The sequence below is a fragment of the Miniopterus natalensis genome, chromosome 1 (genome assembly GCF_054644295.1).
Source record: "Miniopterus natalensis isolate mMinNat1 chromosome 1, mMinNat1.hap1, whole genome shotgun sequence".
Taxonomy (NCBI): Eukaryota; Metazoa; Chordata; class Mammalia; order Chiroptera; family Miniopteridae; genus Miniopterus; species Miniopterus natalensis.
Window position 1 is genome coordinate 80,318,948 of NC_142081.1, and position 15,477 is coordinate 80,334,424.

At 34.3% G+C, this 15,477-nt stretch overlaps 1 protein-coding gene across 1 annotated transcript in view; it reads left to right on the forward strand.

Annotated features, from left to right (window-relative positions):
- The window catches only part of MIPOL1 (mirror-image polydactyly 1), a 241,455-nt gene that overhangs the window by 72,464 nt on the left and 153,514 nt on the right, over positions 1–15,477 (forward strand). The window contains exon 8 of the mRNA XM_016198454.2: positions 7,660–7,767. Coding sequence (XP_016053940.2) covers positions 7,660–7,767 — 108 coding nt within the window. The remainder of the gene's footprint in view (positions 1–7,659; positions 7,768–15,477) is intronic.

The following is a 15,477-nucleotide window of genomic DNA, read 5'->3' on the forward strand; positions in this document are numbered from 1 at the left end:
ACTGGGTATCAAAGTATACTACAAAGCCTTTTTAATAAAAACAGCCTGGTACTGGCACAAGAACAGGCGTATGGATTAATAGAACAGAACAGACACCCCAGAATTCAACCCACACCATTATGGTCAGTTAATATTTGACAAAGGAGGCAAGAGGATGCAATGGAGTAAAGACAGTCTCTTCAGTAAATGGTGCTGGGGAAATTGGACAGATCCATGCAAAAAAAAAAAAAAAATGAAACTTACACCATACACAAGAATAACTTTAAAATGGATAAAAGATTTCAAGTCACAAAACCATAAAAGTCCTAGGAGAAAACATAGGCAGTAAAATCTCAGACATCTCACATAGCAGTATTTTGCCAGTACATCTCTTAAGACAAGGGGGAAAAAAGGAAAAAATAAATGGAACTACATCAAACTAAAAAGCTTCTGCACAGCTAATGAAACCACCAACAAAAATAAAAGGGAACCCCATTTGCCAATGACACATCTGATAAGGGATTAATTTCCAAAATATATAAAGAACTTACACAACTCAACACCAGGCAGACAAACAACCCACTTAAAAAATGGGCAGCCCACAGGGCCGGTTTGGCTCAGCAGTTGAACATCGACCTATGATCCAGGAGATCGCAGTTCGATTCCGGGTCAGGGCACGTGCCCGGGTTGCAGGTTCCATCCCCAGTTGGGGGCATGCAGGAGGCAGCTAATCAATGACTCTCATCATTGATGTTTCTATCTCCCTCTCCCTCTCTCTGAAATCAATAAAAGAATATTAAAAAAACACACACAAAAAAACATTTAAAAGGGCATCCCTAGCCAATTTAGCTCAGTGTTTAGAGGGTCAGCCCTCTGAAGGGTCATGGGTTCGATTCTGGTCAAGAGTACGTACCTTGGTAGCAGGGTCAATCCCAGCCCCAGTTTGGGGGTGTGTGGGAGGCAACCAATTGATGTGTCTCTCTCACATCGGTATTCCTCTCAGTTTCTCCCCTTCATTTCCACTCTCTAAAAATCAATGCAAAAAATATCCTCAGGTAAGAATTAACAAAAACAAACAAACAAAAAAAAAATGGGCAAAGGACCTAAATAGACACTTCTCCAAAGAGGACATACAGATGGCCAATAGACATGAAAAAATGCTCAGTCACTAATCATCGAAGAGATGCAAATTAAAACGACAATGAGGTATCACCTCACACCTGCCAGGATAGGCCTCTTAAATAAATCAACAAACAGCAAGTGCTGGCAAGGATGTGGAGAAAAGGGAACCTGTGTGCACTGCTGGTAGGAATGCAAACTGGTGCAACCACTATGGAAAATAGTATAGTGTTTTCTCAAGAAATTAAAAATGGAAATGCATATATCCTAAGAATCTGAAACACCAATCAGAAAGAATATATGCACCCCTATCTTCATAGCAGCAGTATTTACAATAGCTAAGATTTGGAAAACATCCCATGTGCCCATCAGTAAATGAATGGATAAAATAGCTTGGTACATCTACACAATGGAATACTATGCGGTCGCAAAAAAGAAGCAACTCTTACTTTTGCAACAGCATGGATGGACCTGGAGATTATTATGCTAAGTGAAATAAGCCAGTCAGAGAAAGACAAATATCTCACTTATATGTGGATCTAATGAACAAAATAAACACAAACACTAGGACCAGAGACATGGATACAGATAGTAGACTGACAGATCTCAGTGGGGCGGGACTGGAAGAGATTCATCAAAAAACATGTATTCATATATGCATAGCCCATGGACACAGACAATAAAGTGGTGAAGGCCTGGGATGGGGTGGGAGCTGGGTAGAGGGGGAGAATTGGGGGACATCCGTAATACTGTCAAAAATAAATAAATAAAATGGAATAAGAGGTAGCTAATAGAATCTACATGAAGATTTATAGACTTAATTCATGGAAAGTCCTTTGAGCAAGGCCTGGCACATACTAATTTCTCACTTATAGTTGACTGTCATTATTGATATCTGTTAACCTTTATGAAATACTCAAACCACAATTTTTCAAATGAATAGCTTTTCCTAAGTACAGCTAACATAATAATCTTAAACAGCATTACAGAAATGCTATTTTAATACCATAGTATACTAAATAAATATCTATATCTATGTTTATATCTGTTTAAATAATTGTCATGTTTACTAATCCTTTTGATTTTTTATTTAAAATTTTTATTTAAATTAGTCTTTTTGAATAATATAATTTTAAAATTAGTATGAAGTTCTGTATTTGTTTTTAAACCCCTAGTTATTTACTTTTACATGGTGTTTTTGAAATGTTTAAATATCATTAAGATATATATGTAGAAATATGTAGAAATATGTTATCACCTGGCATGTTGCCTGGTGGGTGTTTGTGTATAGCCTAGTGAATGGATGCTCAATGAATATTTACTGAATAATTTATGTTTTATACACACCAAACACACTCTCACTTCAGCTGTATCATATGCAGTTTCAGGGACTAAATCACATACTTATTTTCTTTTTTAATCTTTGGTAATTTTAAACCTCTGAGTATTATATATTCACTTAAACCAAGTTGTTCATATTTTGCCAGGGCCTTTGAAGAAACAAGGTACCTTTTTGAACTTGAAAACTCTTTATTCCAAGTTATTGTAATATGAGAAAAACATTCTAGTTATTATTTTAAAATCTAGAAAGTGATTTTAAAAAATTTTTCTAAGTGAACAGAAATAAAAACTTATTTATATGATCCTAAGTACTTCCAAACATCTGCAGTTCAATGTACATAATTCACATTGACACCAAAGTTTGTTTCTGTTTTGACTGGAAGAGTCTGGTATTATTTTTTGTCTGCAAAGGAAAGAGTTGTATAGCATCCAAGTGGAAGATGTTTGATTGTGATACAATCAAAATGATCTGTGACTGAAAGCAGATTGTAGAGGAGGAGAAACAGCAGCTGTGAACACTTAGTATTAGAGAACTTTGTTAAAAACTGAAGGCATGTTATCTTTCAGAAAGTAAACATAAAGTAAAACAAAATCATAATGTATTGTCTGCTTGATATAATTCTTCAGAATTCACAATGAGTAAAAAGAAATCACTGGTGAAAACAGATTTTGTAGTAATTATGGGCCAAATCATTTTATAAAAATTTGCCATAAATTTTTGTTTTTATATGTTTAGTTGTCATGTAGAATTAGTTTTGTTTGTTTATAGAGGCAAATTTAATTTTCTTTTCATCAGTGAGCTTAGAGAGCATAGAGTCATAAACCAAGATATTTTTACCCTGTTACTACTATCCATGTTTTTTAATCTAGATTGCTCCACTCATTTCCTCCTCATATTATTTTGTAAGAAATCCCAGACAAAATATCCCTTTTATATGTGACTTATAGTTTATATTCTTAAAAGATAGAGACTATTGTTTAAAACATAACCACAATACCATTATCACCCCAACAATATGAATAATAATTCTTTAATATTATGAAACATCTAATTGGTTTTCAAATTCAAATAATCTCTTAAATGTTATAACTTTTCCTCTTCATTTTGAATCTGTATGTAAATAGTAATCATACATTGCAAATGACTGAATTAACACTTTATAAAGTCCCCTTCTATTTCTTTTCTTTTGGAATTTATGTTTTAAATAAACAATCAATTTTTGTTTAGAGTTTCCGAGCTTATTCGTTGCTTCTCTGTTATGTCATTTAATATGTTTCTGTCTTCTCTTTTCTCCTATAAATATGGCATTCTAATCTAGAGGCTTGATCAGATTTAGATTAGTTTTTATCAGTAGGACTACTTTACAGGTAGTTTTGTATTGTTTCATCTGGAAACACATGTTTAGTTGTGAAAGAACTATGTTATTAGCAGGTCTCAGTGTCTAGAGCTCAGTATATATTCAAAATTGTGATAATCACACATTCCTGTTCTCTTTATAACCTTGAATATTTTTATAGTCATCTTATTTATTGTTCAATTACCTATTGGTAAAGTTCATATTAGAAGGCATGCATAAATTCTTGGCTTACTATATGTTTAGTTCACTCACATTGACAATTCACTCAACAATGACAATTAGTTTTTAAAATTTTTATTGTTATAAATTCAATAAATTAAACATTTTATGTGTCAGTATATTGCAGTTACTATCCTTATTGGTGCTCAGATTGTCTTATCTTTAACTAGTGGGGGAGCTTTTCAGGTTGGCTCCTGAGTCCTTTCTGAGTCTTTCATAGTTCCTCAGTTTTGATAGTTAATACAACCTCTGCCAATAACAGATGTTACTGGGTCATATTGTACATTTCTTGTCCCAGACCTTGAGTCAACCATATATCCATGGAGTTCTTTATTTTTAGTCAGAAATGGTACTTGGAACCCACAGACTAGGTACTAGGGATGCTCATTGCTGCTGGGTTTGCTATTGTTCCTAGCCTTTTTCAATGGGCAACACCAGAAAATTCTCTCTCTCCCCCCCCCCCTTTCTCACACACACACACACATACACATTTTTAAAAGATAAATTTTTTTGGTCTTCTAATTCAAATTCTTAATTACAGGAATTTTACTTAACTTTTTAATCTTCCACCTGTGTCTTTTGCATTTCGTAGTGAGAATCCTAGTTCTCAAGGACACTGTGAACAACCATAGACAGGTAGCATTTACCTAAGTTCAATTTGAGTATTAAAATTTTTAAAAGTATAAAATATATAAGAAAACTCCTAGGTCAGATCCATGCATTAGAACTCTTAAGAATATTAGCATTTGGTAGAATGTGAGCAGGGAAGATCCTGTGTTATTTTAATTGTGTCAGTTCAAAAGGAAACTGTCTAAAACCATTATATATTATGTGATTTAGGGACATCTTCTCTAGCATTTGTCTTGTTTCTTTTCATTCATTAAAGCAGGGAGGATCATTAAACATCTGAAAGTGTAGCCCTTTGGTACACTTGCCACTTTGGTCCCTGGGCCTTATCTTCTCTCCCTTTTGTGCTGCCTGTATGGAAACTGAGCCCAAGTATACAATGTGGATAAATGCCCTCTGGATAAATGCCCTCAGTGCAAAATTAACTTTATTGTTTTTAAGCTTTACTTATCTCTTTGGTTACAGTATTTTTAAAACTTGACCTAGGAGTGCCTCCCCCCATCATTTCAGAAAGAATGAAAGAACATCAAATGAAGAAATAATACGGGGTTGAATAAATCTAAAGAAATCTTAAATATAGTTAAATATAAATCCAAAAGTGTATTTGACAAGAATGTTTGTGTATGTTTTTATTTAGTTCAAAGTTATTATGGGCTCCCCACAATTTGATTGCTAGGTGAATGTTGAATTTAACCCTCATGAAGAAATTAAAAAACATTTCTCAAGCTAGAGTGAGTGAATTCTTTTTGTGCATATGAAAGAAGTCTTCTCAATCTTTTTGTAGATAGGAAAGAAGTCTCTATCCTTGGGCCATTTTTTATTTACTTGGGAATACAAAAAATAGGTGGTCACACAACTTGTAACTACGGTTTCTCATTTTACCAGATTTTTCTACCTTCATCCCTTTTCTCCTGTTTCCTTCCCCTTTCTCCTCTCTCAGCTTATGAAATCGCATGGCCCAGGTAGCGCAACGTGCGTGTGATCTGTTCCATGAAATGTTCTTTTACCCCCACCCCATAGCCAAATTTATCTATCCCACCTTTGTAACCTCATAGTTCATGTTTAGTCCTCATTTTAATACTTAATGCATAATAATTTTGTGCTAAAATTAATTGAAAGTGTAGAGGATAATTCTAGTAAAATATTTCTACTGGATTGCAGTGCTTGCCGCTCGCTATGTCTTACTCATTTTCAAGCCTCATGATTTGTGTCTTCACTAAACACATTTGTACTTAGATTGCATTGCAACCAAGTAGTTCGTTAAAAACTAAAAAGAGACAGATACACAGTTTAATTTGTAAATCATGTGTCCCCTTCAAATAAGAGCCAAGTGATGTCATGTCACAAATATTTTACTCATTAACTTTAAAAAATATAATAGGTGAATTAAGTTGTTGCACAACACATAGTAGAATAGACGTGGTAGTGTGAGAGCATCTGCTACTCTATATTGTATTTGCAGAACTTAGTTTCAGCAAAAGCTCTATCTACTTTGTTAATACTGATTTTAAAAGTTTTTATTTTGTGGCTATTTATTTAATTTATAAATGTGTTTTAGTTTTACAATTGTATTAATATGGTGAGGCATATTAATTGTATTTGTATACAAACATCATCATATAATTTAAGTCAAGATCAAGAGTCTAATATTCTTTTTTTGAAAAGGATTTGTATGTTACTCAAGGTTAGGAAATAATGATACAGACTGCAGAATATTATAGAGACCAGAGGCAGAAGGAATCGACATTAGAGTAATAAGAAATGCCAATTTGGATTATGCCAGCATCTTGATTATAGCATAATAATGATTTTTAATTTATTATGACAACTAGCCATTTGTCAAATAATCTAGATCTTGCATCAATATGTGTAAATTACTTCTGGTTGTTAATTATATATCCTAATTTAAAAATCGATAGGGATTTTTAACCTTTTCCTGAAAGATGGATTTAGTACTTTATTTAGCCAGTTTCCCCATGTATGTTCGTATGGTCCTGATTTGCAGCATATCAGTTTATAATCTGTACAATTATTGTGTAAAATGTTTGATACATTTGTATTAAGATCTTACATGCAAATGGCACATTTCAATGATTTTTTTGAACATGGATACTTCTGTTAGCCCATTTATGCTTTTATTCATAATTATTATTTACTCATATTCTCATATGTTCCCAGTAGGTCAGAAAGTCATTTCAGCCCGGCCAGGCGTGGCTCAGCAGTTGAGCGTCGACCTAGGATCCAGGCGATCGGGGTTCGATTCCCGGTCAGGGCACATGCCTGGGTTGTGGGCTCGATCAATGACTTTCTCATCATTGATGTTTCTATCTCTCTCTCTCCCTCTCCCTTCCTCTCTCGGGAATCAATAAAGATATATTTTAAAAAAAAAAAGAAAGAAAGTCATTTCACATGTTTGTTATCACTTGACTTACTTAATAATAAGATGTAGTCAAAATAGAAATTAAGAACACTTGTTCCTTAGTTATTTCCAAGTCTTAAAGCACTCTGTGGTTGTCACTTTTTTCCCTGCACAATTGTTTCTTTAGATATTTCTAAAAACCTGAAAAACCTCATAATATATATTTTTATATTTTTAACTTTCAAAATTTAATAAAAATTCAAAACAGAACACCATATTATAGTTTATTTAGAACCCAATATGGTCTTTAGAAACATCTTTATATTCAGCCAATAGATATATAATGAAAAGTATTTGGTTAATGAAAAAAATTTTTAAGTGTAGTTGATCTTAATTTTATAAAAATAATAAGTATTTTCTAACTTACATGGTAACGTTTAGATTATTAAAAAAAAACAGCAACGAACTGAAAGTTGCAGTTGAACAGAGTACTATAAACTATACTCATATTCAGCAGTACTGTTAACTTACCGTTCTTTTTGCAAAAGGTACCTTGTATTTTAGAGAATACAATGGCATTATGTACATTAATTCATGGGGCTTGGTGAAAAAAATGTTACAACTCCTTTACTTAATGGGATTCTTCCCCTGTGGCAGTGCAAACGGCTGGAGCAGGAGCTTCATCATTTGAAAGAGCAGAACCAGACTTCAGCAAACAACATGAGACATCTGACTGCTGAAAACAATCAAGAACGTGCTCTGAAGGTAAATCTCTGTTCCTTCTTGCAGGCAAATTAAGGTTGTAAGCCCTTGGTGCCAGCTTTCTGTGCTGCATATATCAGTTGTGTACATTTCAGCAGAAGTGAGCTGTGGTGTTTGCCAACAACCCCTTCTTTAAACACAGATACAGCACCCTTCTGCTGTGGTATTATCTTATCTCATGTACGTGTACATGAAAACAACATATTTTCTGAATTTTGAGTGGTGGTCTATTAATAACTTTTGGTACATGTTCTTTCTGTTTCAGATTTTTATAATGTTAACTTTTGTAGTGAATAAAAAATGGCCACACTAAAAGAAAAAATTAAATGATGAACCTTTTTTTCCCATCAGTATTTATTACATTAGTTTTTTAAATGACTTTTAGTATTAGTAACCCACAGAACTGACACTCCTTGAAGGGTATGTGAATATGTTTGGGGATTGAAATGGTACTTAAAATGTTGCTTATTATCAAAAAAAGAAAACAGCCTACTAGAATTTGAAGCTAATGTGTACATTTCATGACAAGAAGTTCTGTTTCATTGTAATATAGATCCAATAATCATGAATGAGGACATTATTTTGATTCTACTTACACTATTATATATTTTTTTTCTTAAGATGTTTTTTACTTTGCCTCAGTTCCTAGCATAGATAGTTCTTGTGACCTAGTACAGGTCCCTGCCCTCAAGGTGCTAACAATCTCACGAACGGGTTAAAAGTAAAAACAAAAACATATCCAGGGGAAACAAAAAAAATCCATCATTGTTGATATTGTGCAGAAAAAAAGATGTGCTGTCTGGAGGATTGTATAAGTGCTTTGTTGTCTTTAATTCATTTTTTTGCTGCCAATTACAGAAGAATATTATGGCATTAGCACTGTACCTCACTAAGCCTGAATTATCTATCAAAATTGAGAAAATGTGGGCATTTTGATGTGGAATATATTTTTAACATGTCCAAAAAGTATGAGATTTGGTTGAAAACATATTTTTGTACAAAATGTACTTAGCTTCATTTTGAAACTCTCAGTCAGTGGTGGGGTTTTTTATTATTGTTTAATGCACTTTTTCTTCTTTCAAATTTATAGACGGAAAAAAATGGAAAAGGCTTCTGTAGATTGTTGTAATTATTAATTACCCCAAGGAATTTATTCTTATATGAGTAAAATTAGGTATAATAAATTTTAAATATATACTTGCAGATTGAAAGTAACATTGTTTATTTTTAACTTCATTTTTGTTGTTGACACTATTACAGATACCCCCATTTTCCCCACTTTACCCACCTCCACACAGCCCCCGCCCACCCTTCCCTCCGCCCATCACCACACTGTTGTCTCCGTCCATGGGCTGTGCATATGTGTTCTTTGACTAATCCGTTCACCTTCTTTCATCCAGTCCCCCAGCACCTCCCTCCACTCTGACAGCTGTCAGACTATTCCATGTACCCATGCCTCTGTTTCTATTTTGTTCCTCAGTTTATTTGGTTCATTATATTCCACATATAAGTGAGATCATATGGTATTTGTCTTTCTCTTACTGGCTTATTTCACGTAGTATAATAATCTCCAGGTCCAGCCATGAGATGTAAAAGGTAGGAGAGCCTTATTTTCTTATAGCTGCGTAGTATTCCATTGTGTAAGTGTATACCTCAGCTTTTTTATCCACTCATCTACTGATGGGCACTTGGGCTGGTTCCAGATCTTGGCTGTTGTAAATGATGCTGTAATGAACATAGGGGTGCATAAATTCTTTCTAATTAGTATTTCAGGATTCTTAAGATATATTCCCTGAAGTGGGATTGCTGGGTCAAAAGGCAGTTCCACTTATATTTTTTCAGGAAACTCCGTACTGTTTTCCACAGTGGCTGCACCAGTCTGCATTCCCACCAGCAGTGCACAAGGGTTCCTTTTTCTCCACATCCTCACCAGCACTTGTTGTTTGTTAATTTATTGATGACAGCCCTTTCTGGTAGGTGAGAGGTGATGTCTCATTGTAGTTTTCAGTTACATCTTTCTGATGATTAGTGACATTGAGCATTTTTTTCATCTGTCTATTGGCCATCTGTAAGTCCTCTTTGAAGAAGTGTCTGTTGAGCTCCTTCGCCCATTTTTAATTGGATTGTTTGTCTTTCTGGTATTGAGTTGTAAAGTTCTTTATATACAAGGTGTCCCCCCAAAAAATCTATAAATACTTTAACAGCTGATACCTCAATTTTGAGAATGAAATGTATTTTAATAAACACTGCCTTTATAATTTATTCAAAGTGTGTGTATACATTTTGGGGGGACACCCTATATTTTGGAAATTAACCCCTTATTAGATGTATCATTGGCAAATAAATTCTCCCATGCAGTAGGTTCCTAAACAGAGAGCCCAGAAATAAACCCACACCTTTATGGTCAATTAATACTTGATAGAGGAGGCAAGAACATACACTGAAATAAAGACAGTCTCTTCAATAAATGGTGTTGGGAAAATTGAACAGGTGCATGGAAAAAAAAATGAAACTAGATCACCAACTTACACCATATACAAGCATGAACTCAAAATGGATAAAAGATTCAAATGCAAGTCACAAAACCATAAAAATCCTAGAAGAAAACATAGGCAGTAAAATCTCAGACATCTCTTGTAGCAATATTTTTGCCAATATATATCCTAGGGCAAGGGAAACAAAGGAAAAAATAAACAAATGGGACTACATCAAACTAAAGAGGTTCCCCCTGGGGAGGGAGTGGGAGCTGAGTGGGGAGAGTCAATGGGGGGGAAAGGGGGACATCTGTAATACTTTCAACAATAAAGATAAATTTAAGAAAAATAAGTGATTATGGATGTGAAAAAATAAAAGTAAAAATGTCTGTTTTAACACTTTTTCATTATTTTATGCCATATTTCCTCATGTGAAACCTTAAATTTATTATGAAAATTAGGTCGTTTATAAAACATCAGCTTTATTCTAAATCAGTTTTTAAATTTTTCTTATTTTGTTCCTTATTTAGTGCTTTATTATTGTATTCTGTATCTTCAAGTTACCATGTAAATTAGGAATAATAAGTTGACTAGCAAGCTATCTGATGAATTAATTGTTTGTCTTTTTTCTGAGCAGTAATACTTTTACAATCTCCTTACAACTATCATTTCTCTTGTTTCTAACTGGTTTACTATTTAGATAGTATTAAAATGAGTTTTAGGAAGACTTTTTTTTTTAAGTTAGTTTCTCTAGGAGCTTTCAGCTTGTCAAAAATATTTCTAGTATTTTATCATAAACAGTACTATTGTTAATATCACTAATAAAGGTAAACTTGAATAGAGTGAGAACTAAAAATCCATGTTTTATTTCATTGTGTTACACTGAAATTCCTGAAGGAAATAGTCCTACAGATATGTTTAGGAAAATTCTAAGTTAATGGTCAAGCATTACATAGGACTTTCCAATGGATAATTATGGCAAATACACATTTATCATACAAGGAAATACTTTTTAATAATCTTGTGCTATTTGAATAACATGTTTATTCTAATGACCAGAAAATTCATTCTAAATTATTTTTTGTGTGTGGTAAAACATAAAATTGAACTTTTGGTGATCATTTATACATTATTTTTGAAGTAGTATGGAATTATACTATTATAGTAGCTAAATTGCTAGCATGACACTGTTTCCGTACTTTTATATTTGTAATTTTCCCAAGTAACAATTAAAACACAGTTGTACATACAGGATGAGAGGCTGAGAGTTACTGGAAAAAAAAATACCCATCTTATTTATTCCTTTAAAATGTATCCACTTACGTTAACAAATTAGTTTCTTGAAGAATACAGTTTTGGACATTTAATGTTTTTAAAATAAATTTAGATTATCCAGAAATACACAGACTGGGTTACTTTCTCTAGGAGCTTTCAGTCTGCAAAAAATATTTAAGAAATTATATATATGTGCCCTTCTTTCCTCTTTTATTTATTTATCTTTCTTATCACATATCTTTAATTTTCTACGATTGGACTTTTCCACTCTAATTCCATTGGAACCAATTCTTTCTGAGATTATAAGTGACCTCTGATGATTAAACCTGTGAAGCTTACCATTCCTTACCTGCTCTCTATCCTAGTCAACCTAACTAGAACATATTTCAATCTTCTCAGCTTCTCCTCTTGAAATACTGTAGTTCTCTGTTACTATATCCTCATTATTTTCTTTTCTTGATCGCTGTTCTTTAGCTGGTCCCTCTTTTTCTATGTATTCCTAAAGTATAAATGAGCCCCTGGAATATGTGATTAGTTCCTTATTTTTCTCCATTAAAAATGTTTTTATTTTTTAGGGAGTTTAGGTTCACAGATGTATAGAGTTCCCACATATCCCTTCTCCCCCCTACATGCACATGCCCACAGCATCCAGCAAGAGAGGGGTACATTTGTTACAATCCATGAGCCTACATCAGTGTAACCCAAAGTCCATAGTTTACATTACGGTTCACTCTTAGTGTTGTATAGTCTATGGATTTTGACAAATGTAAATGACATGTATCTGCCATAGTAGTATCCTACAGAAGAGTTTTACTCCAAAAACCCTCTGTGCTCTACCTATTTATTCCTGCCTCCCCAAGACCTGCCACCCATTAGTCTTTTTATCATCTCCCTAGTTCTGCCTTTTCCAGAATGTCACTTAGGAATATGCATTTAAAGTACCTCCATATCTTTTGGTGGCTTCATAGCTCATTTCTTTTTAGTGTGGAGTAATGCTCCATTTTCAGGATGCACCACATTTTATTTATCCACTCACCTACTAAAGGACACCTTGATTGTTCCTGGATTTTGGCAATTATGAATAAAGCTGCTATAAATATATGTGGGCATGTTTTTGTGTGGACATAAGATTTTCAAGTCATTTGGGTAAATGCAGTTGCTGGGTTGTATGTTTAGTTTTGTAGAAATTTCCACACTATATTCTAAAGTGGCCGTACCCTTTTTCACTCCCACCTGCAATGAAGGAGAGTTTCTCTTGCTCCACATTCTTGCCAGCATTTGGTGGGGGTTTTGTTTTCTTTTCTTTTTTATTTTTATTTTAGGCCTGTCTCTTTAAATTTCATCCATTCCTGTAATATCACTTATAGTTTATATCCTAATGATTGCCTTGTACGCCTTCCACTTGAATATCTTAATGTCTCCTTAACCTTAACAACTCTGAAGCCAAATCCCTGATCTGACTCCCTAAGCCTTCTGTTCTCCGTGGAAAGAAGTCAGGACCTGAGTCAAACACTATTGACTGTATAATTTAAGATTTATTCCCAATCCTGTTTTTCTTTGTTTGCCTTTACTATAGAAGCTGTTGAAGGTAAACACCTTCTCAGCCTTCCTTTTTGCCAATGAGGCATAAGAGGAATTCTACAGTAGGGGTGGGAGAAGAAGTTGGAGTGTCTCTGAAAAGGGTTTTGTTTCCCTGACATAGGACAGGAGCATCAGGCACCATTCCTTTCTTCTTTTTGCCTAGAACACTTATTCACTGCCTGGAGCTGCAGCAGCTATTTTATAGCCAAGAAAAGAATGCGAAGAGAAGCCGGCCTTTCATTTTAATATCATCAAGCCCCTTAGCCAGTGGAACACTTTGAGAATGTTAAGCACCTATACCCTGATTTCTTTTTCTGGTGACAGAAATAATGCCGGATATTTTATTTTATTTTATTTTCATTTATTTATTTTTTATTTTTTTAAATATATCTTTATTGATTTCAGAGAGAGGAAAGGAGAGGGAGAGAGAGAGACAGAAACATCAATGATGAGAGAGTCATTGATCAAGCCCACAGCTGGGCATGTGCCCTGACCAGGAATCGAACCCTAATCGCCTGGATCCCAGGTTGATACTCAACCGCTGAGCCACGCCCGGCCGGGCTGCCGGATATTTTAAATCACTCTTAATGGTTTCTATTATTCATCAATTAACATCCATTAGTTAATGGTACTACCATACTCCTAGATATAACTAATACAATTACATAATTGTATCCTTCCAAGCTCTCCCCATCACAAAGCAACTTAGCATTTGTTTTGTCAATTCTGCAACAGTGATTCCTTCTCTTTTTCTCTTAACTATCCTCCCTCTATCCTCTGTCAAGTTCATGATCTAGACAATGGTACCCTCCTAACTTAATTTTTGTCCCCAGTTTCTCTCCTCTTTAATCAATTGTCACACTTCCATTAGCTATCATTATAAAACAGGTAACACTTTTCTACTGAAAACCCTTCACTAAATCTTGTATTTTCAGCAGTGTAAGAAAATAGGGATATCCTGAATGACCCTCCTGATAAAGACAATGAAAAAGGATGGTTAAAAGTTATATTTTAAAAATATTTTACAACAACATTACTGAGAAGGTAGGAAGATATGGAATTTGAAAAGGCCTTAAACAAAATGGGGATGGGAAAACACAACAAAATATGGAAAATAAATGATTGCCTGAAGCGGTCTTTTACCCTGAGTGCATTCGTCACACGTGGGTAAATTTGAGCTTCCATTTTAATGGCTTCAAGGGGAAGACATAGGGCAGACAGAGCCCAGAGTCTGTTAGCCAGAGAGTGCACATGAGGTGTGCTCTCCTGAGGCTGATCTCCTAGGTGGCCACAGCATTCGCGTTTAGGTGTATAGGAGTCAGTCCCCTTGTACAAAAGAAGACAACAAGGTATCTTGACTTTCTTGACTACGGAAGGGGAAAATAGCACAGAATATATTATCCACAGCCCCCTTTCAGGCAGGTTGAGAACCACACAGGTTGCCTGAATTTTTGTTGTCTGTGTGGTTCTAAAAGCTGAGGATTTGATTTGAAGTAGTCCTACCCTGAAGGGGCCTGTAGACAACAGATAACGCAAATTACCTTCACATTGGGCCTTTAATATTCCTATAAAGTTTCAGAGACCCTGAGCTATCAAAAACACATGTAAGAGAAGCAGTTACTTCCTTTAATGAACATTAGTAAACACATGAGGAGGCAGAATCACGTACGTAATCAAATAGAATATAAGTGTTTAAGTGAGATCTTCCAAAAGAGATGCTTGAGCAAGGAAGATGACTAAAAATGATCAGGGAGATTTGGGAAAAACTAGATTGAACTTACAAAAATTAAAATTAAACATCAAGTAGGTTGAACAGCAGATTTCAGAGTTTAAGAAACTGTTAATGAACTGGAAGGTACAGTTGAACAAGTATGGAAATGGAAGTCGGAGAGACAAAGAAGTACAAAATAGAAAAACGATGTTAAAAGACACAAAAGATAGAGTGAAAAAATCTAAAATAAATCTACTCAGAGTTCTAGAGGAGATAATACAGGAAACAGTGAAAAGGCAAGATACAAAGAAGTAAGGAATGAGAATTTTCCAGAACTGTCAAATGAAACAAACCTCAGATCTAGGAATACCAAATGAATTCTAAGTGTGACAACCTAGAAGAAATTGCAGAACATCAGATTTAAAGATAAACTATTAAAAACAGCCATTACAAAAGACATATTTACAAAGGAATGGCAGTTAAACTCACTGACTTCTCAACAGTAATAATGAAATATCTTAAATACACTGAGAGCAACAAGGGGAATAATTTTTTACACATACAAAGAGAAAGTAACTGTCAAGAGCAAGAGTAAAATAGTGGTTAGAAAAATAAAAAATTTAGTTGCTTTTTTATTGTCTAAGGAATGTAAGCTAAACCTCCCAAGGATGA